Source organism: Drepanopeziza brunnea (assembly GCF_022702325.1).
Source record: "Drepanopeziza brunnea f. sp. 'multigermtubi' strain 214-2 chromosome Unknown ctg9, whole genome shotgun sequence".
Lineage (NCBI taxonomy): Eukaryota > Fungi > Ascomycota > Leotiomycetes > Helotiales > Drepanopezizaceae > Drepanopeziza > Drepanopeziza brunnea.
This window is the reverse complement of record NW_027094072.1, coordinates 448337-470418: the sequence shown is the minus strand read 5'-3', so window position 1 is coordinate 470418 and position 22082 is coordinate 448337. Positions and strand designations below refer to the sequence as shown.

The window sequence follows — 22082 nt, the reverse complement described above, 5'->3', positions numbered from 1 at the left end:
AGACTACATCAATTCAAATCGCTTCTAGGTTCATCACCTGATATTAACCGGCCCTCCGACGAGGCAGCGCGCACTTGTGTGAAAGCTATCATCGCCTCGCTTATACCTTTTCCACTTATCTCGATCTAGCCGGCAACAATACTTCAATTATAACAACTTCATATGCTTAATCTCTACAGATCATCAAGGTTATTGGCGCATCTAAAGCACATTTACCGATAAATTCGATATCAATTCGGCTATCCTACTACTTGCAAGATCGAAAAGAAACCGAACTCGAAGCCGAAGCCGAAGCAACAGTCTACACAATTTGTTGAAGCCGGGTAGACACGGGCGCTGCGCGAAAGTGTAGCACTAGCACACCGATCATCAATGCCACAGAGTCTGCCGACAGGTGCGGTAAATTTCAGTCGCGGCAGAGTTGGTTGCTTACAGTTTCCATCGAGGCCCAGATAAATTACCCACGATGGAGATGGCATACACCAACGACCAAGGCAAAATACACTTAGAGAGTCACCTCATCGCCAAGCCAAAAGGAAACCCATCTGATCCGAATCTACTCAAGAAGACTCGGAAGAGGAAGAGAAGGGAAAGAGCAGGGGGAAGGAACCTCAGCAAACAAGCACACCGGCAGCCAATAAAGAATACGAGCAGGACCATGACCACGAATCCTGGGCTGATAGGGCTCGAAGATACCACCAAGGATTTGTTTCTTCTGCTGATGAGCCGAATCTCGATGCAGACTCTGGAAAGAAACAAAATACGGCAGATTGCGGAGCCACTGTAGAAAACACCGATTTGAGGATGCCGGGACAGTATCCATCAACGTGCCCTTCCAGCCTTCTCCTGACCCAGGAGAAGCCGGGAGGTTCGATGCCCGTACCACAAGAATCGGAATCAAAATTTCCCGGTGAATCTGGGACGGTTCTTTTTGCTATCGTGGAACACAGTACTTGTACGGAGGAATTGAAGCCTAGACCGATGGATGGTGAGATTTCGCCATAACTGAGCTGGAGAGATTCCCAGAGTCCGACTCTAGCATCAAGCCACCTCACTTGGACTCTAGAGATGACGGACGTCCCGATCGGCTCAGCCCCTGCTCTGCAGATGCCGAAGATTCTCAACCTTAACAGAGTGTATCAGGTGCCTCTGTTTCGATAGCTCGACAGTACTACGAAGCCCACATCGAAGCCAGTTTTCTGGTAGAGAAGTATTTCTCAATGGAGGGTTTGAACTACATGGGCCGTGGTCCTTTTGCTAAGATGTTGGATGTCATAGAGACAGATCTCGAAGATCTAAGTACCAGAGCCAAGACAGCGGAGATTTTGGAAGGAAAACTTTACAAATCAGCGAAAATCCACGAGGAAGCAGTAAAGAATCTGAAAGCGTCTTACGAGAAAGAAATTTCGGATCTCAGAGTTCAAGTTGATAAGAATCTGAAGGATGCCAGAGAGGAGCTGAAAAAATCTTACATGAGGGACCTTTCAGAATACAAGTCCAAGGCAGACGAGGAGCTGAGATTGGAACGAGGAACTCTCAAGAGATCACTGGGTCTGAAAATATATGGCCTGGAGACACAATTAGCGTCTGAGGAGACCAACCGGGAGAAGGATCTGACAGCCAGCAACAGGCGGTACGGACAGTTATCATCTCAGCTGACCAAGTCACAAAAGGATGCCAGCACTTGGGAGACTAGGTACAACGAACGACCTTTTCGAGAAGTCGAATATTGTTGACCTAGACTATCAGGCAACTTGCATCACATTAAAAGATCTGAAGGTCGAGCTCAAGAAGACGGCAGGTGAGAAAAATGCCAAGATCCTCGCGCTGGAGCAAAACATCGCTGTCATCAGATCCAAGCGAACAAACCATCAGGTCGAGGAAGACAAGATCAGTAGAGCCGTTCAGGATGCTAAAACAAGGCGAAGAAGGAAGTCGTTGAGGTGCAAGCCAAGATGAAAAATTTGCAGTAGACACTCCTTGAGACGCAAGCCAAATTGGCTCAGGCCAAGTCGAGGCTTGAGGCACAGAAGACTGAGCTGGTCGAGGCTTGGAACCTTGTCAATGCAGCCCGCTCCAATCTCATAGAAAACTATGATCATATCGCAAGTCTCGAAGACCAGCTTGCCGCGGCATTGCATGATCTCAGAGTAGCCGAAGGACAGAGCCATAGGTATGTGGATCAGATAAGAGAGAGAACAGAAGAGTGCGAGAAGCTTAGACGAGACGTACGAGGTCTGGCTATGATCATGCAATCCAACGCACAGCAGGCCGGGGCTCTGGCTGATCGTACCGTCAACCGTCAGCACGCTCGATAGCATAGATCCCAAGGTGGTCAATAAGGCCCAAGGATTTACTGATATAAGGTGCAAGAAAGTACGCAAAACTAGAGAGTGTTTTTAGATTGTAGGAAAGTCTTTTGAGCCAAGAAATATCCACGCATGATCATCTCCGCAGGATATCTTTTCTACTCACAACTCACAGCATTTGAAACTTCTCACTTCCTCACCGGTTCGCCGTTCGCTGCAATCAGACTCTCCTCCGTCCTGATGGGGCCCTCACCAACAGAAGTCAGAATGACTCTGCTCAAACCACCCTTCAGCACCGATATTGCTCTGGTATCAACATAACTGTAATCCTGGACCTTGACATCTTTGTCTTCCCATCCGTCTAAGTTGCCCAATGCACCCTTCAGTACACCCGCCACCGCATCCGTATTTTCGTCTTCGTAGTATATAACAGCATTTGGTCCAGCATCGAACGTGTACGCAGCAATGATCCTGCCCGCCTTCTTGTTGATGCTGTTTACAGCCGTGATAGCAGCCCGACTAACATCATTGAGGTAGAAAATCGGCGGTCTGGTATCCAAGCAAGAGGCATGGAAGCTGTTACTCTCCGCCATGGTAACCTCGCCAAAGCTCTGGAAGTTCTTCTCCTTGATAGCCTTTTCCATCAAAATCATAGCCTCGGGCACTACCTCCTGCGCCCTCGTCTTGAAGTACTTTGATGTTGCGACTGTAATTTGCATACCCGCTGTACTGCTCACGTCTTTCTTCTCTGCCGATACGACGAGGATCAGGGCGCGCATGGTGGGCCAGTGGGATGCTGGTGCGATCTCTACGGCTAAACTGTCCGATCCGTCATCCTTCTCGCCCATCTGCCATGCTACATAGCCACCAAAAAGCGATCGACACGCACTTCCGCTTCCTTGTCTCGCGATCCGTGATAGTTCTGTAGGCGTCGATTTCAACTCATACAGATTCGCAATCGCGCGCACGAGGGCAGCGAACCCAGCAGCAGAAGACGCAAGTCCAGCAGCGGTAGGGAAGTTATTCTCAGATACTATTCGTAGCGGGAGAGCAGCGAGTTTTGGGAGAGAAGGAGACGAAGCTTCGAGTTCGGAGCGCAGAGAGCGCAATTCGCGGAAACAGGCTTGTGTTCGAGCTCCTGAAACGTCTTGTGGGGAGGTATTCAAGAGAAGGCTGTCTCCTGGGCCAAAGGAGGCCGAGCAAGCTGCTGTTGTATGTGTACGCAGGTCAGCTTGGGAGAGAGTTACGGAGATCGAAGAGTTGGTAGGGAGGTTGAGCTTTGGATCGCGTTTTCCCCAATATCTGAGATTGACTTATTAGTGAGGGCTGTCAAAGGAGGGGTTGGTGGGGTTACTTGACGACTGCGATGTTGACTGGAGCAGTCGTACTGGCCTGATAGATCGGTTGGTCGGCCATCTTGAGATCAACTGTTGAGTCTAAGAAGATTTGGAAGAATTGGGACAAAAAATATTGAGAAATTGATCGGCGGATCTGACGATTTATGGAAGTTTTTTATCTTGAAAGTGAGGGAGGGGTACTTTGGCGTCGAAATTAGAAGGCGGTCAGAGCCACCCAATCGGCGATTATCCGAAAACGGTCGACGATATTTCTAGAGCGGCAAAATTTGTATTTTGCCATCACCGTCACGACTCACCTATTACCCGGCTAGGACAATCACCATGCCGAAAGAAACAGAAACTCCGCCAGAAGCATGTCCAGTTGATCACGCCACCCGCGCGGCGTGGCTAAAAAACAATTCCTCCAAGCCCGTCGTCTTCTCTGGCATAACGAAAGAAGCCAGCCAAGCCAGCGCAGGAAACAGCTGCGACTCAAAGACAATAGACCAGAGCCCGCCTCCTCCACAGCGCAGTTTCTTCTCGCGCTTCATTGCGCCTGTAGCACCTCCAGCAGACGGCTCCACAACCCTCGGACTCGACCGCGAGGTATCTACTATTCCGAGAGCTTCGCCAGTCAACAATGAGGAGGGGGCGAAACCTGCGAACAGCGAGAAGGAGAGCGGTGTTAGCAAGGATGGGAACTGGATATACCCATCTGAGAAGATGTTTTTCGATGCGATGAAGAGGAAGGGCTATGCGACTGAGTCGGCTGACATGAAGACTATTGTGCCCATTCACAACGCGGTCAATGAGAGGGCGTGGAAGGAGATTAAGGACTGGGAGAGGCCTTATGGGAGCGAACAGCAGTACGTCTACATATGTCATATTGTCAATTAGGTGAGAGATATGATGGCTAATGCGGATTAGATGCGGCGGACCGAGACTTCATTCCTTCCTCGGACTTTCCCAAACCCTTAGCCCAAAGGCACGAATCAATACCTGGCTGGGATACACAGCTCCTTTTGATAGACACGATTGGGTTGTCGACCGATGTGGTACGAGGGTGGATTACATTATTGATTTCTATGCCGGGAGGAGTGATGCGAATGGAAACGGGAAGCTGAATTTTTATCTTGATGTAAGGCCGAAGCTGAATACTTGGGAGGGGTGGAAAACGAGAGTATCCAAGCTGGTGGGCTTGACATAAGTGTGATGGTTGATGGCGTTGAATGCATTAGGTTTGAGCGAATCTCCGCTTCGACGGAATGATGTACTATACGAGTGAGGTGTACGCTTTTTGTGACTCAAAGAAAGATACTATCCTGTAAGACTTCATACTACGTGTAATGATTTCAAAATAAAATATGGGTAAAATTTATATCATCCAGAGCGGCGCTGTGTCCGTTGAAAGGAGTATTCAGTGATAGCTCTACATCGGAGGTAAATACCATAACCATGCAGAGCATACAGCCAATGATAAATGACCCTTTGTGGCTCAAGCCCTCTCATACATACAATGTCGAATTAAGGTCTCGCTTCGCCCAGAAGCGATGCCTCCCTTCAATGTACTTAACGTCTTCTTCCCCCGGCACCACACCAATTGACCCCAGAGAATGAGAGAAAACCAGAGACCACCTCAGAATGGCCCAGAAACCGCTCTCAGAATCGATGGTTGAGATCGAGGAGGTTGACCAAGCCAAAAACCTCGTTGCAACGTATATCAAGAGCTCGACGGGCGACAAGGGGGAGAGGATCGATGTGGTTGTGAGTTGCGCATTATCACAAACCTGCAAGATGGGAAGACTTGATAGAACTGATGGCGATGTAGATTCCCAAGAACGTGAATGGCTATGCGCGGAGCGTGCTCGATGCTTTCTTACCTGCCGGGTATCCGAATAGTGTCACGGAGGATTATTTGGAGTACATTCAAATTAAATGCCCCTGAGTGTTTTTGGAGCGTTGGCTGATGGTTGATTCCAGATATCAGATATATGTAAGAGCTGCAAATAAGCCATGGACTCAGTCAGAGCTGATCTCAGAAGGACTCTCTACAAGCGTTCTCAAGCTCCATAGCTGGGATGCTGTCCTCGAGAGCCGTACTAGAGGGCAAGCCTCCCCTGTCCCAAAGAAGCCCAACCATCTTACCCAATAATCCCAGGAATCGGCGTCGGCGACTCCCACGCCTCCCCAACAGCCGCCCTCCTCCTCTCGGTTCTGCAACAGAGCATGGGCCGTATAGCTACCATCGTCTTCGCCCACCGTCTCGGCACCGCTCTCGAACCCGAATGTAAGATGTACCGACTTGCAGCCGACATCTTTAACGACGCCGCTATGATCTTGGACTGTCTCTCACCTGCTCTGCCAAAGGCTTCACGGGTTGCACTGTTGAGTCTGTCGAGCGTGCTGAGGTCTATGTGCGGTGTCACGGCTGGTAGTTCGAAGGCGTCGCTGAGCGCGCATTTCGCTACCCAGGGGAATCTGGGGGAGCTAAACGCTGTGAGTATACTCCATCCCATCAGCAACCAAACCTCAAGTCTGATAAAGGCAAACAGAAAGACTCCAGCCAAGAAACAGTCATCTCCCTCCTCGGCATGCTTGCTGGGAGCGTGGTAGTCTCCTACATCACATCCAAGACCATCACCTGGATCGCTCTGATCCTTCTCCTCGCGACCCATCTCGGCACCAACTACCTCGCCGTCAGAGCCGTCTGCATGCAGACCCTCAACCGACAACGCGCTAACCTCGTCCTCTCCAACATCTTACAGCAGCTCTCGGACTTGGACGACCGGAACCGACGACCGGCCCCTCGCACAGGCGTTGTTGGGCCACCCGCTCTACCAGACGGCATCACCTGTCTCACTCCAGAGGAAGTCCAGTTGAAGGAACGCGTGTTTGAGCGCGATGGCGTGCTGCGCTGGAATGGGCAGCAGGTCCTGGGTTACTGTCGGCTAGGCGTGAAGCTGCAGGACGTCCTCGACTGCCTTAGCAGATCCAACGAGGTGACGGGCAGTACGAGTTCCCCCACGAGTCGGCTAAGAGAGCTGCTCGACATCTTTCAGGAGGAGCAGTACCTCATCTGGTATGACGAGCAGCGCAAGACGTTCCTGGTCGTACTGGATGACGAGTCTAATGCCGTTGCGCAGCTGGCTGCGTGGATGTTCGCGCTGTCGTTTGCGAAGGAGAGAATGGGAATGGAGAAGACGGAAACTCAGAAGACAGGAATGGAGAAGGATTTTATGGATGCGTTGAGGAAGGAGCGGAGTTACATGGCTCGCGTGCAGGTGGGTATCTTTGAGATGCTGGGATCTAAGTGGGATTTGGAGACTGGTGCCTTGGAGACCAAGTCAGGGGTGAGGATCAGGAGACCGAAAGCTCTTCGAGGGTACTAAGAATGAGCTACCGCGGTTAGCTGTCTACGTTACAGAATTGGAAGGGATATCTCGACTATCAGAGCCCGATACTCTCGAAATTGGCAAGTAAGCTTGGTCTGGTGTATGGGAGATGGAATTTAGTAGCTTATCTACCAGCTGCGAATCCTGCCACAGACTGGCCCCTAAACGATGCCTCGGGAAGTAGCTCCCTAAAGCCCAACAGACACGCGATCCCAAATTCTTCCCCTCTATCAAAGTAACCGGGGTCCTTCGTAGCAACATAACCCGGTGTGCTCATCACATCCCGTCGTAGAAGTAGAGACGCAGTTCTCTTGTCCCGCGTCGTAGGGTATACTTTTTTTTTGGCCGGCCCCTTCCCCCCTCCATTTCTATTTGCAAGCGATTATCCCACCATCTTCACAAGCTCCTAAGCTGCCAAGCTCGCTCCCCCGGTCTCAATGGCGTCGATCTCAGATATATCGATAGGCTGTCTTCTGAACCTCGCGGGCAACTCGCTGCGGTCGAAGAACTCCCCCTTGGCGGGAGTGACGGGACCGAGCGATTGTCCCGACATCGAGCCCAAGGTGCCGTCGGAAGCCTTTGTGCGGCCGAGAGGCCCGTGTTGCTGGGCCTGCTGCCTGTAGGAGGAGAAGGAGGCCGAGGAGGACTTTTGCGCGGACACGAAGTCGGCGGGGAGCTCGTGAGTAGGGGAGGCTGGATGGGCGCGGGGGGTGTGGTCGACGGAAGCTGGAGAATTCCATGTCAGATCTGAGAGTTGTTTGGCTGGGGATGGGAGAGAGAGAAGATCTTTACCAGGAATCGACCGCTTCCCAAGGAACTTGATTGAAGGCTGTCTCTCGGCTTGTGCAGCAGCGGCCCGCACACACTTTGTTGCTGCGAACATCTTTTCGAGAACGGGTCTCTGGACCGGACCGGGTTCTTGACAGGTCTCTGGACAGGAGGTCTCTGGACAGAAAAGCTCAGACGGATGCTGGCAGCTGATTCTGAGATCCCACTGGCGAGGGAGGAGCTGTGCGTTTTGTTGGTGCCAGACAGGGCGGGCCGCGCTAGAGATATTGGTGGTCGTTATCTTTAAGAACCTTCCTTATATCAAGAATGCGGATCTCCCTTTCTCTGCTTGGCGAATTGATGTACGGAGTACGGAGTACGGAGTGGTTGTAGAATGGGGGGTCGAATGTTTTGACGTGGCACTGCCTGATTGTTATCGGTATTCTTCTTCGGCTTCTTGTGTTCTTGATCCGGAAAGATACGGAGAAGGAGGTGGTGCACTTTTCGCTCTGACGTGTTGGAATACGGTACGGAGTCTAGACAAATCGAACGCAGACCCAACCCGATGATGCCCGGTTTCGGCCGGCCTGCGAATACCCTAAGCGCTTGCAGGGTATCTAGTACTGTAGTAGCTTCAGCGCGTGTGTGTGATAGCCTCGGTTCTTGCACGTGTTGTCTCCTCGAACAATGAGTCAGGGACTCGAGGTCCGAGGAGGCTCGATAAGTACCTACTGGTACCGTACCGCAGCATAAGGTACCGGTAGCCTTCGACCTTCAGGTCCTCCGTAGAGAACCTGGCTGTGACTGATGGGACCATATTGAGACCAGTCAATTACATAATACACATGCATAATCCACATACTTGGATACAACTACCTAATCTGCTAGTGTTCAGGATCATATCCAAGAACCTGACGTTCGCTCTAAATAGATTCGAGAAGAGACATCCCCCAGCTAGTACATTCACCAAGCCTGCAGTTCGAAGTCCAGGATCAAGGCCGCTATTTCGAAAAGACTGAAAAGGATGCAGAGGTAGCATGGCTCCCGAGGAAGGTGACTGGAGCAATTGATTAACAAACTGTTCATTTGCTACTCTGAAGTTGTGTATACTCTGTACACGGAGCCAAAGGGGAAGGAATGCCCATTCGCTTGCGATCTCCCAGGGTCCTAAACTTGAAATCACATGACCTATCCTCGTCAACTCCTCCTCGCTATATATCCAGAGTATACAGCATGCCGTTTCATTACTTACATATTCCGATCAGATCAACTCACCATGCATGAGCTCTTCGTCACAACCCATGTGATTAACGAAGATTTAGACCTTACCCTACGCATATTGCAAGGCTATTGCTCCTCATGCCCTAGACATGTCTTCACCCGGTTATTGTCTTTCCAAGGGCCTCTCACTCGAGCCCCCAAGCCGATCGATCCCAATTTGATCAAGCAGCAGCCGCCGCAAAAATTCGTGTCCTGGAGAAGCCTCTCCGATCAATTGTCCCGACAATCCTACATTCTGAATGTCTCCTATGAGATCGATCAAGACGAGTTCGGCCGGACGGAGAATTCAGGCGACGCGCAAGTCCCCCAAGAAGGATCACAGTGGGTACTCTATCCATCTATTTCAGACGAGGGAAGTTCTCGCAACGTTCAGGCCAATTTCTAATATTAATAGACTCCTTGACCAAAGATTTGGAACCCTCCGTTGGAATGACCTGCCCGAGCCAACAGCTGCCAAGCCAGTAAACAGCCGTCTTCCTGATCCTGGATTGACCCGGCCCGTCAACAGCCGGTTGGTAGTCAATATAGATAACCAGCAGGGTCTTTGCACGATTATGAAGAAACTGCAACACACGTATGTGTGTCTGTTATCCGCTTGTAGGCCATAGAAGCTTACATCTGACAGATGTGTCCGGGAGATAATCCAAGAAAAATACATGTCTGTGAATGGAGATATTCTCTTTGAGTGTAGGTCGCGAGAAAACACTCCCGACACAACAAGAATCTATGTTTGCTGATCTCCCAACCACCCAGTGACTCGCTACTTGCTGTTTCCTACCGAGCCAGCAGGTCCTATCCGCGCCACATTGCCTGCTTTCAATACACTGACGCCCTTCGACGCGGAGAACAAATGGATTCTAACGGCAAGCATATTGGTAGCCAAAGGGGACAACCCACAGCAGATGAAGAAGGGAATGGATCAACTTGTGGCAATCAAAAACGACTTTGAGGGGTGCTTTGACTTCAAGGCTATGGATCGACATATCTTTGATACAAGAGTCAAAATGTGAGGGCATTGGGGCATCTTTGAAGGCGTTCCGTGAGGGATCGGGAATATCAAATGCGCATACTTCAACCCATAGTCTCCCCTTCTGAATTGCGTGACATATTCAGTACCCCGCCAACCGTAGTGCCCAATAGCATATGCATGCAGTCACACAATTTAGGCATAGAAGCGGCATCACGGAAGAGGTCTTCAACAATCGATTCCCAAGTATCCCGATTGACCCATGCTAGCTTTATAAACATACAGTGCCCCGCCCTTCACACAATTCCATCCCCTCTACTGGTTCTTGTATGTCTGCCAGACTGCGATTCCGAAAGGAGTGCCTGTGAAGGAATTAGCCCTCGCCCTCTTTGCCACGACTCTAGTAAGATTACCGAATCCAACAGCCATGAATGTCCAGTATCTAAAGGCGAAGAATCTTGTCAATGGGTTGAATGGGATGTTCGATCTTGGGCCCTCGGGGTAGTGGTATGGGGATGACAGCTGGGCGCGGGTGGTAGAGAATGCCCGGCGGGAGGCGACCATAGATGTCGGGGACGAAGTGACGCGGATTGCTGCTCGGGAAAGCATCTGTATGAAGGATATCAGTCTGTAGCACACCAATGGAACCTGCAGAGGCATTACCTTGAAGACTTGAAGGCGGTATAGGTTGTTTGAAGATGGTGGAAGAGGGCCGTTCTAATTGAAGAGGACATGAGCCCAATTGCGCTAAGAAGAGGGCACGGGCCATCGCGTAAAATCTGCCCCAAAATATTTCTTGCTGATTCGGTTCTGCCGCCTTCGACCTGAGAACTTCAAGTTTTTGCGACTGGCTGTCGGATGTCAATGAGATTCCCATAGAATTACACCAAAGTGACCAGTATTCTGGGTAAGATGGACGACGACCTCTTTGACGTCTTCGACGACACGACTGCCGGCGCAGCAGTCCCCGAACGACCCAAGAAGGCAAAAAAGGACAAGAAGGATAGATCAAAGAAGAGAACTGCGACTGGGGGGGTGAAGAAGACTACGAATGATAAGGATGTGGACACAGAGATTGGAGAAGCCGACCCGGTAGCAGAAGACGAGGAAGAGACCCGTTCGCTGGTAGAGAAGAAGGACAACAAGAGACGTCGGAGAGAAGAAGAATCAGAGCCTGTTGTTACTGATGCTTTTCAAACTGAGCAATCAAGGGAAGTTGCTGCTTCAGCTGGTCTACAGGCCAGCGACGACGGAGCTCTGGTCATCCAGCACAATATTCAGCATCAGGTTTCCCTTCCTCCAGATTACGATTACGTTCCGATATCACAGCACAAGGCGCCCGAACACCCCGCCCGGACATGGCCCTTCGAATTAGACCCTTTCCAGAAGGTTGCTATTGCTTCGATAGAGCGTGGGGAGAGTGTGCTTGTATCGGCGCATACTAGTGCGGGAAAGACCGTGGTTGCAGAGTATGCGATTGCGCAGAGTCTGAAGAACAACCAAAGAGTCATCTACACGAGCCCGATCAAGGCATTGAGCAATCAAAAATACCGAGACTTTGCGGCAGACTTTGGAGATGTCGGACTTATGACTGGGGATGTCACTATCAATCCTACAGCAACTTGCTTGGTTATGACGACAGAAATTCTAAGATCTATGCTGTACCGAGGCTCCGAAATCATGCGGGAGGTTCAATGGGTTATCTTTGACGAAATTCATTACATGAGAGACAAGGCCCGTGGTGTGGTATGGGAAGAGACAATCATTCTGCTGCCAGACAAGGTCAGATATGTCTTCCTATCGGCTACCATTCCAAACTCCATGCAGTTTGCAGAATGGATCACCAAGACCCATCAACAACCTTGCCACATTGTCTATACAGATTTCCGACCTACGCCACTACAACATTACTTTTTCCCTGCTGGTGCTGATGGTATTCATTTGATTGTTGACGAGAAGGGCAACTTCCGGGAGGACAACTTCCAAAAGGCCATGGCAACCATCGAGGATCAGAAGGGAGCAGATCCAGCAGATATCAATGCCAAGCAAAAAGGCAAGGGCAAGAACAAGAAGACGAATAAGGGTGGTGTCAATGACGACAAAAACGACATCTATAAGATTGTGCGCATGATCATGGTGAAGCATTACAATCCTGTAATTGTCTTCAGTTTCAGCAAACGTGAGTGTGAGGCATATGCGCTGAAGATGAGCTCACTGGCCTTCAACGATGAAGCAGAGAAGTTAGTGGTCACGAAGGTCTTCAATAGTGCTATCGAGTCTTTATCGGAGGAGGATAAGAGTCTGCCTCAGATTCAACACATTCTGCCTCTCCTTCGTCGTGGCATCGGTGTTCATCACTCTGGACTGCTTCCGATTCTGAAGGAGACCATCGAAATCCTGTTCCAGGAAAATTTGATCAAGGTGCTCTTCGCAACGGAGACATTTTCTATTGGACTGAATATGCCTGCAAAAACGGTTGTCTTCACTAGCGTCGAGAAATTTGACGGTACCAGCATGCGATACTTGACACCTTCTGAATTCGTACAGATGTCCGGACGAGCAGGACGAAGAGGTCTTGATGCTAGAGGTATTGTCATCATGATGATCAACGACAAGATGGAGCCAGCAACAGCCAAACAGATTGTCAGAGGGGAACAAGATAAGCTGAATTCTGCTTTCTACCTCGGCTACAACATGATTCTTAACTTGATCAGAGTGGAGGGCATATCTCCGGAGTTCATGCTAGAGCACTGTTTCTATCAATTTCAAAACAGTTCCAGCGTGGCAGGGCTGGAGAGGGAGCTAGTAGCAATCCAACAGGAGCGAGACAATCTTGAAATTGCGGATGAATCTACTATCAAGGAATACTACGACCTCCGACAACAGCTCGATTCGTATTCCAAAGACATGCGCGATGTCATCAATCACCCTAATTACTGTTTGCAATTCATGCAGGCTGGACGCATTGTACACATCAAATTCCAAGACCATGACTTTGGTTGGGGTGCAGTTGTCAGTTTCAATCCCATCAGAGCTGTCAAAGGACAAGACCAGGCCGAGGTCAAACCGCAAGAATCGCACATGCTCAACGTTTTACTCCTGGTCTCCAGTGACTCGTCAACAGGAGGTACACAGAGCCTATCTGCGCTCCCACCCGGAATCCAGCCCCCCACGAACGGCGACCCTGGAAAGATGGAAGTTGTCCCGGTTCTGCTCTCATGTATCGAGGCAATTGGTCATGTCCGCCTCTTCTTGCCAAAGGATCTTAAATCTTCTGGTGATCGGAATTCGGTGCGCAAGGCCTTGGATGAAGTCAAGCGCCGATTTCCAGATGGGATTGCGGTCCTCGATCCCATTGAGAACATGGGCATTACGGATGACTCTTTCAAGAAATTGTTGCGCAAGATCGAGGTCCTTGAGTCCAAGCTGCTCTCGAACCCTCTCCACAACTCTCCTCGTCTCCCCGAGGTTTACAACCAGTATATTGCCAAATTAGCTTACGGGACAAAGATCAAAGACATGAAGAAAAATATCACCTCTGCCCTGAGCATTATGCAATTAGACGAGTTGAAGTCGCGAAAGCGTGTACTTCGTCGTCTTGGTTTCATCAACGATCAGGAAGTTGTTGAACTCAAGGCTCGTGTGGCTTGTGAGATATCTTCAACGGGTGACGGCCACGAGCTTTTGCTCTCTGAGCTGTTGTTCAATCGCTTCTTCAACGAGTTAAGTCCCGAGGTTTGCGCCGCAGTACTCTCCTGCTTCATCTTTGAAGAGAAGAGTCGAGCTGAGCCACTTAGGGAGGACTTGGCGAAACATTATAGAGAAATCCAGAGCCAGGCCAAGGTCATCGCTAAGGTGAGCCAGGAGAGCAAGCTAAAAGTCAACGAAAAGGAGTACATTGAGAGCTTCAAATGGGAACTCATGGAGGTTGTTCTTTGCTGGGCAGAGGGGAAGTCTTTTGCGCAGATCTGGTAAGTTACCCCTTCTCTTCTCGCCGAGGTGATACTAACGAAATGGGCAGCAAAATGACAGAGGTCTACGAAGGCTCTTTGATCCGCTTGTTCCGCCGTCTCGAAGAGTTGCTCAGGCAGATGGCACAAGCCGCCAAGGTAATGGGTTCCGATGAGTTGTCTGCGAAGTTCGAGGAAGCTCTCACCAAGATCCGGAGAGATATTGTCGCTGCTCAGAGTTTGTACTTGTAAGTCCGACACTACGCCCGAAGCCTCTGTCCATTTCTATCGGATTAATATCGGTGTTGGGCAAACGGAAAGATAATGCATGGTTGGAGCAATGGAGTTTACGCTTGCATACCAGGGGAGGAGGTCATGGCTTTTTTTGATCGTCGTTTTTGCTTTTCTCCGGGTGTGCGAAAACCTCCGCATAGATTCTATAGCGTTTGAGCACCAGATGAAATGAGCATCAGATGAAAACTTGTCGCTGTTCTCTTGTCAGTGGACCTGCATGTACTTGAAGCATGGGTCTGAATTAAAGTAATATGGCCTACGCGAGATCTTGTCACAAATCCACGGTCGATCAGCATGTTACGTGTGACGAGTCCCTGGTATCAGAGAATGATGAAGGTTATTAATATTACAAGTAGCAGTACAGTATAAAGCTTCGTCTGAATCAGAATTACTCCTTATGCACCCCTATTCTACGGGTGATCCATTTTTTTTTTTCGCGCGTCGCGATGCGATGAGCCGCGGTCCGGTACGGTACGGTACGTATGGCTGCGGGTAAGGTACTAAAATAAGGGGCTAAGGGGCCAAAAGGGCCGACGCTTGCGTACTTAGATCTGAAACATGGCGCTCGGTGGTTGAGTGCTGGTGGGAGCTGCTACCGGTATTGCTGCTGCTGCTGCTGCCAGGAGCCGGAGCCGCAGAGACTAATGTATCAATTTTCAAGAGGATTACAAATGGCTATACGGAGTACTATAATAGACAGTATGACTAAATAGTACGACTAAAAGAAGGTCATTGAAAAGCAATTAGAATCCTGCCTACAGATCTAGTCGTCGCATTGCAAGTACGGAGTGAAAAGTACGAGCTATCCAACGTTATTCTGTCCCTCGGACCTATAGAATCCAACAATCCTCTTTCACTTTCGCTCTGCATCCTTATTCCGTACTTTGGTATCCTCGTCATTTTTCACTTTCTTACTTACCTCGTACCTTAAACCTGTCAATCCCGTCGTCCGATCCTCCAAGCTGAGACACCGAGCGACAAAGTGACTAGTCGTCGGGCTGCCCTGTCAGATTCACCACGGACCCTTTGGGACGAGCATCTCCCTCTCCATACCCCGTTACCGACCTCCCCCACTTGACTTGGTTAAGTATAGTCCATGACCGCGACCGCTACCGCTACCGCTACCGCTACCTTGACCGCTACCGCTACCGCTACCGCTACCGTTACCACTACCGCTGCCGTTGACGCTCCCGTCCGTGAACAACGTGTCTCTCGCTCGATCGATTCACCGTAACGGTAACAGTAACACTCACACAGTCGACACAATTTGTCTGGTGAGAGTTGCACTACAAACCTTTCAATGACCTAAAGACACAATCCCTCACGAAAGGCAGGCAGGCCTGCAACCTCGATCAGCAGGTCTTTAAAGGCCATGGATCCTTCATCCGTTCCGCTGGCAGATTATTTCTGGATCGCAGGCATCGAATCCATTTCCTACGATGATCATGTTGTTGGCTTCGGACCCCCCCTTTCACCAACATTCGACTCAACAATAGAGGAAGACGGCGAAGCTGGAAACACACCCTCCTCCCCTCCCCCCAGAGCCACTGCCCTCCATTCCCGCAACAATTCATGGAACAGGTTGGGGAGAGGGTCAAGCGATGTACGGAACTCGATCCAGAGCCTCGAGGAAACTGGGAATACGGACAGCAACAGGAGCAGTGTCACAATCAAAGCGCCGACGCAGCCAGGACTGAACGGCAATGGCAACAATCGGGATAGCGTACTAGGAGACTTCGACTTTGATAAGGCGCTGATCAAGTTTGCGCATGAGAGAGGGGACTTCTTGGATGATTTGAGCTTCAGCGCGGGGGCGCCTGTGCACAAACGTCCGCCCATGACAGTTCCGAGAGCAGATAGGATCAGGAATAGCATGGCTACGGACACTGAGACAAATGGGGGAAGCCCGGGACTCGTGAAGAAAAGCCCTCTAAGAAGCGTTGGAGGCAGTATCCGGAGAAGGATCAGTTTTAGGGATATGAGCAGTGCAAAGAGACAGCCCTCGATAATTCAGAGAAGTTGTGAGTTCAAGTGCTTTCTCCCATGGGAGACAGCGAAGACAGGAGAATACAAGCATATTATTGACTTCGTTCTTCTTTGCTGCGAAGCTCACTGGACACCTGCTGACACCTCCACAGCTTCAGTACGGACTTCGAAGCGATTGAGTAATTACAACTCGGTCATTCCACCCCCTGAACCTCTCAATGCAGATCCCGAGATGCACCCCCTGAAGCGCCGATTCGAGCCGGTCCTGCTTGACAGATATCCACCGAAGAGTGCTACAGACGAGCTAGAGCGGAGGGGCAGATTTCCAGATTACGTACCAATGTTCGCATTCCCAAACGATATCAACATAGTGTCTGCGGACGAGAGACCTCGGTCGACATGGCATGGATTTGCAATGACTGGCGACGACAATTCCAAGATCTATGGTATCACTGTCATTGTATGGATGGCACTCAACCCCGATGCTGCGGAGAACGTCGAGAGAAGATGTGAGCAATGGAGACAGAGCCACATGACGAACGAGGAGCGAGAGTTGGCTGCGAGCCTGGGGGAAAGACTTGCTTCTGAGAGAGCCAACCTATCGCAGTTACTGGCCCGATTGCCGAGCGCCGCGTCTGGTTCCCCGGCTAGAGAAGAGTTGGAGGAGGAGATCAGTGCGGTAGAAGAGAAGATTAGTCTGATGACTGATATGCTACGACCGGTTAGACACGGTGCCGCTGCCAAGATTGATGGATTGACTGACGGGGAGACGGGACTTTGGATACCGAGGGCCTACGGCATCTTGGGCCGGGATGCTACTTTGACCAGTTTCTGGAAAGAGTGGCTGAGAGCCGTGGTTGTTCCAATGACTGATGGGGCCGTTCTCAGAGTTCCACCGAGCTCTCCCAAGGTTGGCCGTTGGCAGCCCTTGGAAAGGTACGTTGTCAACCTGTGCACCGAAGCACTGAGTCCAATCTCGTCCAAAACCCAGGTCGAGCTTGCAGTGAGGGAGTTACGGATGTTTGCCCGAAAGGAAGCAGCAAATGAGCTACCTGATTCCCGGAATACCGATCTCTACGCTCTGTTCAGATCCCTCAGTATCCCACACATTGTGGCGCTTTTTGAATACGCGCTTTCGGAATCGAGAATCATATTTCTGTCGTCACACACAGCCATGTTGCATCTTGCAAGTAAGGCGTTGGCGAGTCTGCTTTACCCGATGAAGTGGGCAAGCATTTTCATACCTGTTCTGCCAGCCAGGTTGATCTCTGCTCTGGAAGCCCCGTGCCCCTACATAGTAGGCATTGAGCGACGATATGAGAACATCGAATTACCGGAGGATGACTTCGTCCTGGTCGATCTGGATGAGGATATCATCGAAGCATCAGGGCAGCCCACCCCTCTACCTAAACAGCAACGCCGAAAGTTGATTTCGCTACTCCAGCTTGCAGCTCCCCACCACAACAGATGCGGTGTACCGACTGGGCCTCCACCTTACGCTATCGAGACGTTCCCATACGATGCCTTTTCTTCCGAGAACGAGGCGATCTACACCCAATATGCCGCGCCGAGTTGTCTCGGCAAGTACGTCAGTCAGAGCTCGGCAATATTTGGGGAACCCGAACCAGGTGCTACCAGGAGGACCTCGGTATTCAACGCATTTTTGCAATCGAAGAACGATCATAGCAGAGTCGAAAGACCTACAACAAGCCGATCAAACAAGACGAGTCCTGCAAATTCCGTGTCACCGGTTTCCCAAAATTTTCCGCCTCTGCCTACAACTCCAGTTTCCCGAAACGACTCGGGATTTGCTCTGACGGCTACATTGAGAGAGAAGAGGTCAGGGCATTTCGATGCGATTTCGAGACGAAGCTCGTCCTTTGGAGTCGACCGACAGCCAACACTTCGGAGACCAAGTGTCCCGTTTAGCAGTGGACACTCGTCAAGTCTTTCTACCTCGGCCTTGTCGCTGGGAGATGCAAAGTCAAGTTACGGATATGCACCATCCACGTATGCGGCTTCAACGCTGGCGGCGTCTACAATCATGCCCAACATGCTGATGCAGCCGGTTCGAAACACGGATTCTACAGTCTGGGTAGAGGGTCATTACCTTGTATGGCAACGAAACGACACCTCTTCAGTTTGTGACATATGTGAAGACAAACCAGACGGCGATGGTATCTACAAATGCAGTAGCTGTAGCACAACATCTCACGGCCGCTGCCTAGGTCATGTATCTTTGGTCTGCCCCTCGGCATTTAATCCTGATCGTGTCCGTGCTGCATTCGTTAGATGCTTTTCTAGCTTGTTCTACACATACAGAAAATACTTGAACCGACCGACAAAGGAACAAAAGAGCCGCGGGCAGATATATGGTTTCGACATGGATGGATTCCTGAGGAGCTTACCACATGAACAGCAGGAGTACATAGCTATGCTGAAGCAGACGCAAGGTAAGCCACACCCGCACTATCCTATCTAGTGTTCTCCGTTTTCTAACACTGTCATAGGATTCAATGAATTTATCCACGAGCGCGAAACCACAGCCGCAAGCTCCCCTAGCATCCAACTCTTCGATAGCATCATTATGGCGAAAAAATCTCGAGGTCGCACAACTTTCTTCTCGAAGGGCTCAAAGTCGGAATCATTCCTCGATGACACTTCCGACCATCTCTGGAGAAGTGCCGCTGTGCCAACACCCAGCGCGAAGTTCCCTGGTGACTATAAGACTGTGGTATCTCGCATCCCGGCACAGCTAGACGTGGCATTGATGCGTGAGCCAAGAGTCATCCAAGGAGTGCCGAGAATGGACATGCCCGGTAAAAGAGTCGGACGGAAGGCTGTACCAAGTCTCCTGGGAAGTAGCGGGGGAGTACGATTGGAACTATGAAGGACATTGTCAGATGAAATACAGGGAGACGAAGCGAAATTAACGACAGCGACGACAGAAGCAGCAAGATGTAATAATATAGCGACGTGGGACCCTCAAAAAAGCGTGCGAACTGGTGTAGATGGAGTACATATATGATTTTCTTGGTTCCTTGGGCCGGATTTGGGCAATCATAGACTCGGCATGGAGGGAGCGTGTCTTTAGCTTGATTTGATTGGTTTTTCCTGCTTGGTTGGATTCGCACCAGACGCATGCCAACATGCGTAGAGCCAGCCGTCCTACGGCGATGGGGGATTGTGCTGGTGGAGACTTTGGGTTGTCAGAGAGAGAGAGAGAGAGAGAGAGATGGGGGGGGGGGGGGGGGGGGGGTGACTTCGCGGTGGAGACAGCCTCTTTGTGCAGTCGGGTCGCAGAGGGGCAAGCTTGTACAAAATCCGAATCTCTTAAACTCAGTGGTGGGCGGCCTATAGGTGAATTTGTTTGCTTGGAATGAAGACCGGTAGGTGCTTTTCTTGATTGGCCGCCTGACGAGAACTTCGAAAAGGGAAACTAGTAGTTGTCAACGAAACGACTTTGTTTTCGTCTCCACCTAGCGACTTGTCAACAACGTTTCGATCTCCAATCTTAGTCTCCAGCGATCAGGTAAGAACGGCCTTTTCAAGATCATTTCTCAAGAGAGTAGATACTAACTTCTACGTCCAGAGAACAAGAAGATTCAAGATGAGTATCAACAACCAGAAGTAAAGACTTCCCGACTATCACAGCACCTCCCTCCCATCTTTCCTCCGACGATACAACTTCGCGATTGACTAACCCTCGGCCATAATAATAGCATCGGTCAGGGCAGCATGGCACAAGTATCCAGCACCCGCGTCGCGACTATGACTCCTCGAGTTCCGGGTGGCGCCATGTACGACCCCTCCACGAGCAATCCAGGCTCGCTCAGCATGAACAACCTGGGCTCGCTCGGCGCTGATCAAATTGGAGGAGTCGCTGCCGCCGATGACCGTAACACCACCGCCCGATACTCACCCACCACTTCTGCCGACGACAGCACCGCCAGCGAGATCAACCCAACCAGCGCGGACGACGACAACACCATCCAAGCTGCCGAGACCACCCAGGACACCACTGCCGTCGACAACGAGGCAATCGCTTACCACTGTGCCGAGTGTGCCGAATGCGCGTTCCCCTTCCCGGGCGAGTCGCAGGAGGGCTTCAAGTTGCGGTGCTTGATGAGCGAGGTCAGACATGCGAGTCAGGAGATGTACGATGATATGGCTGCGGTGTGTGCGAGCATCATCGATGCTGGCGAGAAGTTGCAGGTCATTGCGAGAGAGCTGGAGGAGGAACTGGAGAATAGACTGGAGGAGGCGCGCCAGGGCTAGCTAGTCGTGGTCACCAGGAGTAGTACTTGAGAGAGGGGGGAGGGCTCGCTCGTACGTGCTGGGTTGCTTGGGGGGATGATCTGGCCCGCTTTTTTCTCGGTGGGAATGGAGAGGGGGGGGGAGTTGAAATGTCTGGATGGTGGTCACTCTACTCTCTCTCTCTCTCTCTCCCTCTGTCTGCACTGGGTTACTGATTTTCCTGCCGCACTTCATTGGGCTTTGGCTCTGGAATAAATGACACAGACGTTCTGATAACCCTGCGTTCGCAGCTATGCGCGTGCTACTTATGGTGCTTGTCTGCTGCGCAGCCTCTGCGTGATGTGATCTCATGTGCTGTTGAGAGTGGCCATCCATTTTCGAAATTCCGGTCTCACGGCCGAGACGTCGACGGAGCGTGAGCTAGCTCTACCGATCAATACAGCGGAAGGTAAGTAACCATCGGGTGTTCGGGATCGGGATCGGGATCAGGACAGGCCGTCGATATCTAGAGTTCTTTTCACTGGACGGCAACTTTTTGTTCCTCTTCTATCGACTAGGTACTTCTTACTATGCCCGTTACTAAATGAACCCCGCGGAAAAATAGCGACCGGGCGGAGAGCCCGTCGATAGGTACTTGCAAGGACTTGCTGCCAGCGAGGCATAGCTCGGATCTCGCGGGTGGCTTTCTTAATTTTTTTTCTCTATAATATATATATATATTTATGAGCTTGAGTTCGTAGCGGAAGGGAAATGTGTGAGAGAGGCCAAGGAAGAAAGAGGATCATGCCAAATGGGAAGGAGCGGCTCTTTTTTTAAAAAAAAATTCCTTTTTCTTTTTTCTTCTTTTTTCTTCTTTTTTCTTCTTTTTTCTTCTTTTTTCTTCTTTTTTCTTCTTTTTTCTTCTTTTTTCTTCTTTTTTCCGTAAGGACAAGATGAAAAAAAGAAGAAAAGTACATGGCGAAATAACACTCGAGCGAATTACAAAGCTATAATGTATAGATGTATTTGTATTTGTATTTGTATCTGTATTGGTATCTGTATTTGTATCTGTATTTGTATTTTTATTTTGTAGCCACGGCCTCAGGACAGGACATCCCATCATCCTTACATCGGTAAGCTACTACAGTCAGAGTCTCGAGAAATGAGATTTGCTTGGCTGCGAGCATCTATGGTATGTATCGGTAGTGGGTAGTGGTATTCATCCCTTGAGGAGAGAAGTGAGTATTTTGGTTTTCATCGTACAATACAGTACAGGACAGTACAGTACTATGGAGGAATCTCGGCAGCGAAGTAAAGTAAGTATTCGAGGATTTTTTTGGAAGGGAGATCCTACTGGTTCTGCTGGCACTAGTTGCTTACTGGAATTAGTTCAGGGACTGGACTGGACGGACTTGTTTGCTTGTGAGTGGTAAGTAGATTATGAGGGTGTGGTGAGGTGAGGTGAGGAGAAGGAAGAAGGAAGGACTGAAGGAGGCCTTTATTAGATTCAGGACTAAACCGTACGTACGTGTTTGTTTGGGGCATAGTCATGTATTTTTAAT

The 22082-nt window shown here is 50.3% G+C and overlaps 9 protein-coding genes across 9 annotated transcripts; 6 read left to right on the top strand and 3 right to left on the bottom strand.

The window, feature by feature from the left end:
* Positions 1-1068: 1068 nt before the first annotated feature.
* L3040_005549 (uncharacterized protein) lies at positions 1069-1768 on the top strand (the record flags this gene model as incomplete). Its single annotated transcript, XM_066154551.1, has 3 exons — positions 1069-1143; positions 1314-1696; positions 1750-1768. 3 exons carry the CDS (start codon positions 1069-1071, stop codon positions 1766-1768), a joined length of 477 nt encoding a protein of 158 aa, XP_066011405.1.
* Positions 1769-1904: 136 nt separating this feature from the next.
* L3040_005548 (uncharacterized protein) lies at positions 1905-3725 on the bottom strand (the record flags this gene model as incomplete). Its single annotated transcript, XM_007295860.2, has 3 exons — positions 1905-2283; positions 2502-3611; positions 3664-3725. 3 exons carry the CDS (start codon positions 3723-3725, stop codon positions 1905-1907), a joined length of 1551 nt encoding a protein of 516 aa, XP_007295922.2.
* Positions 3726-3988: 263 nt separating this feature from the next.
* Positions 3989-4853, top strand: L3040_005547 (uncharacterized protein; the record flags this gene model as incomplete). The annotated part of the gene is made up of 2 exons (XM_007295861.1): positions 3989-4512; positions 4574-4853. The coding sequence occupies 2 exons, from the start codon at positions 3989-3991 to the stop codon at positions 4851-4853; spliced, it is 804 nt and encodes a 267-aa protein (XP_007295923.1).
* Positions 4854-5287: 434 nt separating this feature from the next.
* On the top strand, positions 5288-7035 carry L3040_005546 (uncharacterized protein; the record flags this gene model as incomplete). Its single annotated transcript, XM_066154549.1, has 6 exons — positions 5288-5410; positions 5475-5566; positions 5627-5639; positions 5689-5752; positions 5805-6142; positions 6199-7035. The coding sequence occupies 6 exons, from the start codon at positions 5288-5290 to the stop codon at positions 7033-7035; spliced, it is 1467 nt and encodes a 488-aa protein (XP_066011404.1).
* Positions 7036-7444: 409 nt separating this feature from the next.
* L3040_005545 (uncharacterized protein) lies at positions 7445-7921 on the bottom strand (the record flags this gene model as incomplete). The annotated part of the gene is made up of 2 exons (XM_007295863.1): positions 7445-7764; positions 7831-7921. 2 exons carry the CDS (start codon positions 7919-7921, stop codon positions 7445-7447), a joined length of 411 nt encoding a protein of 136 aa, XP_007295925.1.
* A 1161-nt stretch (positions 7922-9082) lies between these two features.
* L3040_005544 (uncharacterized protein) lies at positions 9083-10097 on the top strand (the record flags this gene model as incomplete). Its single annotated transcript, XM_007295864.1, has 4 exons — positions 9083-9408; positions 9482-9661; positions 9713-9774; positions 9841-10097. 4 exons carry the CDS (start codon positions 9083-9085, stop codon positions 10095-10097), a joined length of 825 nt encoding a protein of 274 aa, XP_007295926.1.
* Positions 10098-10369: 272 nt separating this feature from the next.
* L3040_005543 (uncharacterized protein) lies at positions 10370-10823 on the bottom strand (the record flags this gene model as incomplete). The annotated part of the gene is made up of 4 exons (XM_007295865.2): positions 10370-10416; positions 10468-10663; positions 10718-10725; positions 10787-10823. The coding sequence occupies 4 exons, from the start codon at positions 10821-10823 to the stop codon at positions 10370-10372; spliced, it is 288 nt and encodes a 95-aa protein (XP_007295927.2).
* A 143-nt stretch (positions 10824-10966) lies between these two features.
* On the top strand, positions 10967-14256 carry L3040_005542 (uncharacterized protein; the record flags this gene model as incomplete). The annotated part of the gene is made up of 2 exons (XM_007295866.1): positions 10967-14025; positions 14076-14256. The coding sequence occupies 2 exons, from the start codon at positions 10967-10969 to the stop codon at positions 14254-14256; spliced, it is 3240 nt and encodes a 1079-aa protein (XP_007295928.1).
* A 1414-nt stretch (positions 14257-15670) lies between these two features.
* Positions 15671-20562, top strand: L3040_005541 (uncharacterized protein; the record flags this gene model as incomplete). Its single annotated transcript, XM_007295867.2, has 6 exons — positions 15671-16319; positions 16437-18737; positions 18795-19103; positions 19803-19816; positions 19877-19914; positions 20007-20562. The coding sequence occupies 6 exons, from the start codon at positions 15671-15673 to the stop codon at positions 20560-20562; spliced, it is 3867 nt and encodes a 1288-aa protein (XP_007295929.2).
* Positions 20563-22082: the final 1520 nt, after the last annotated feature.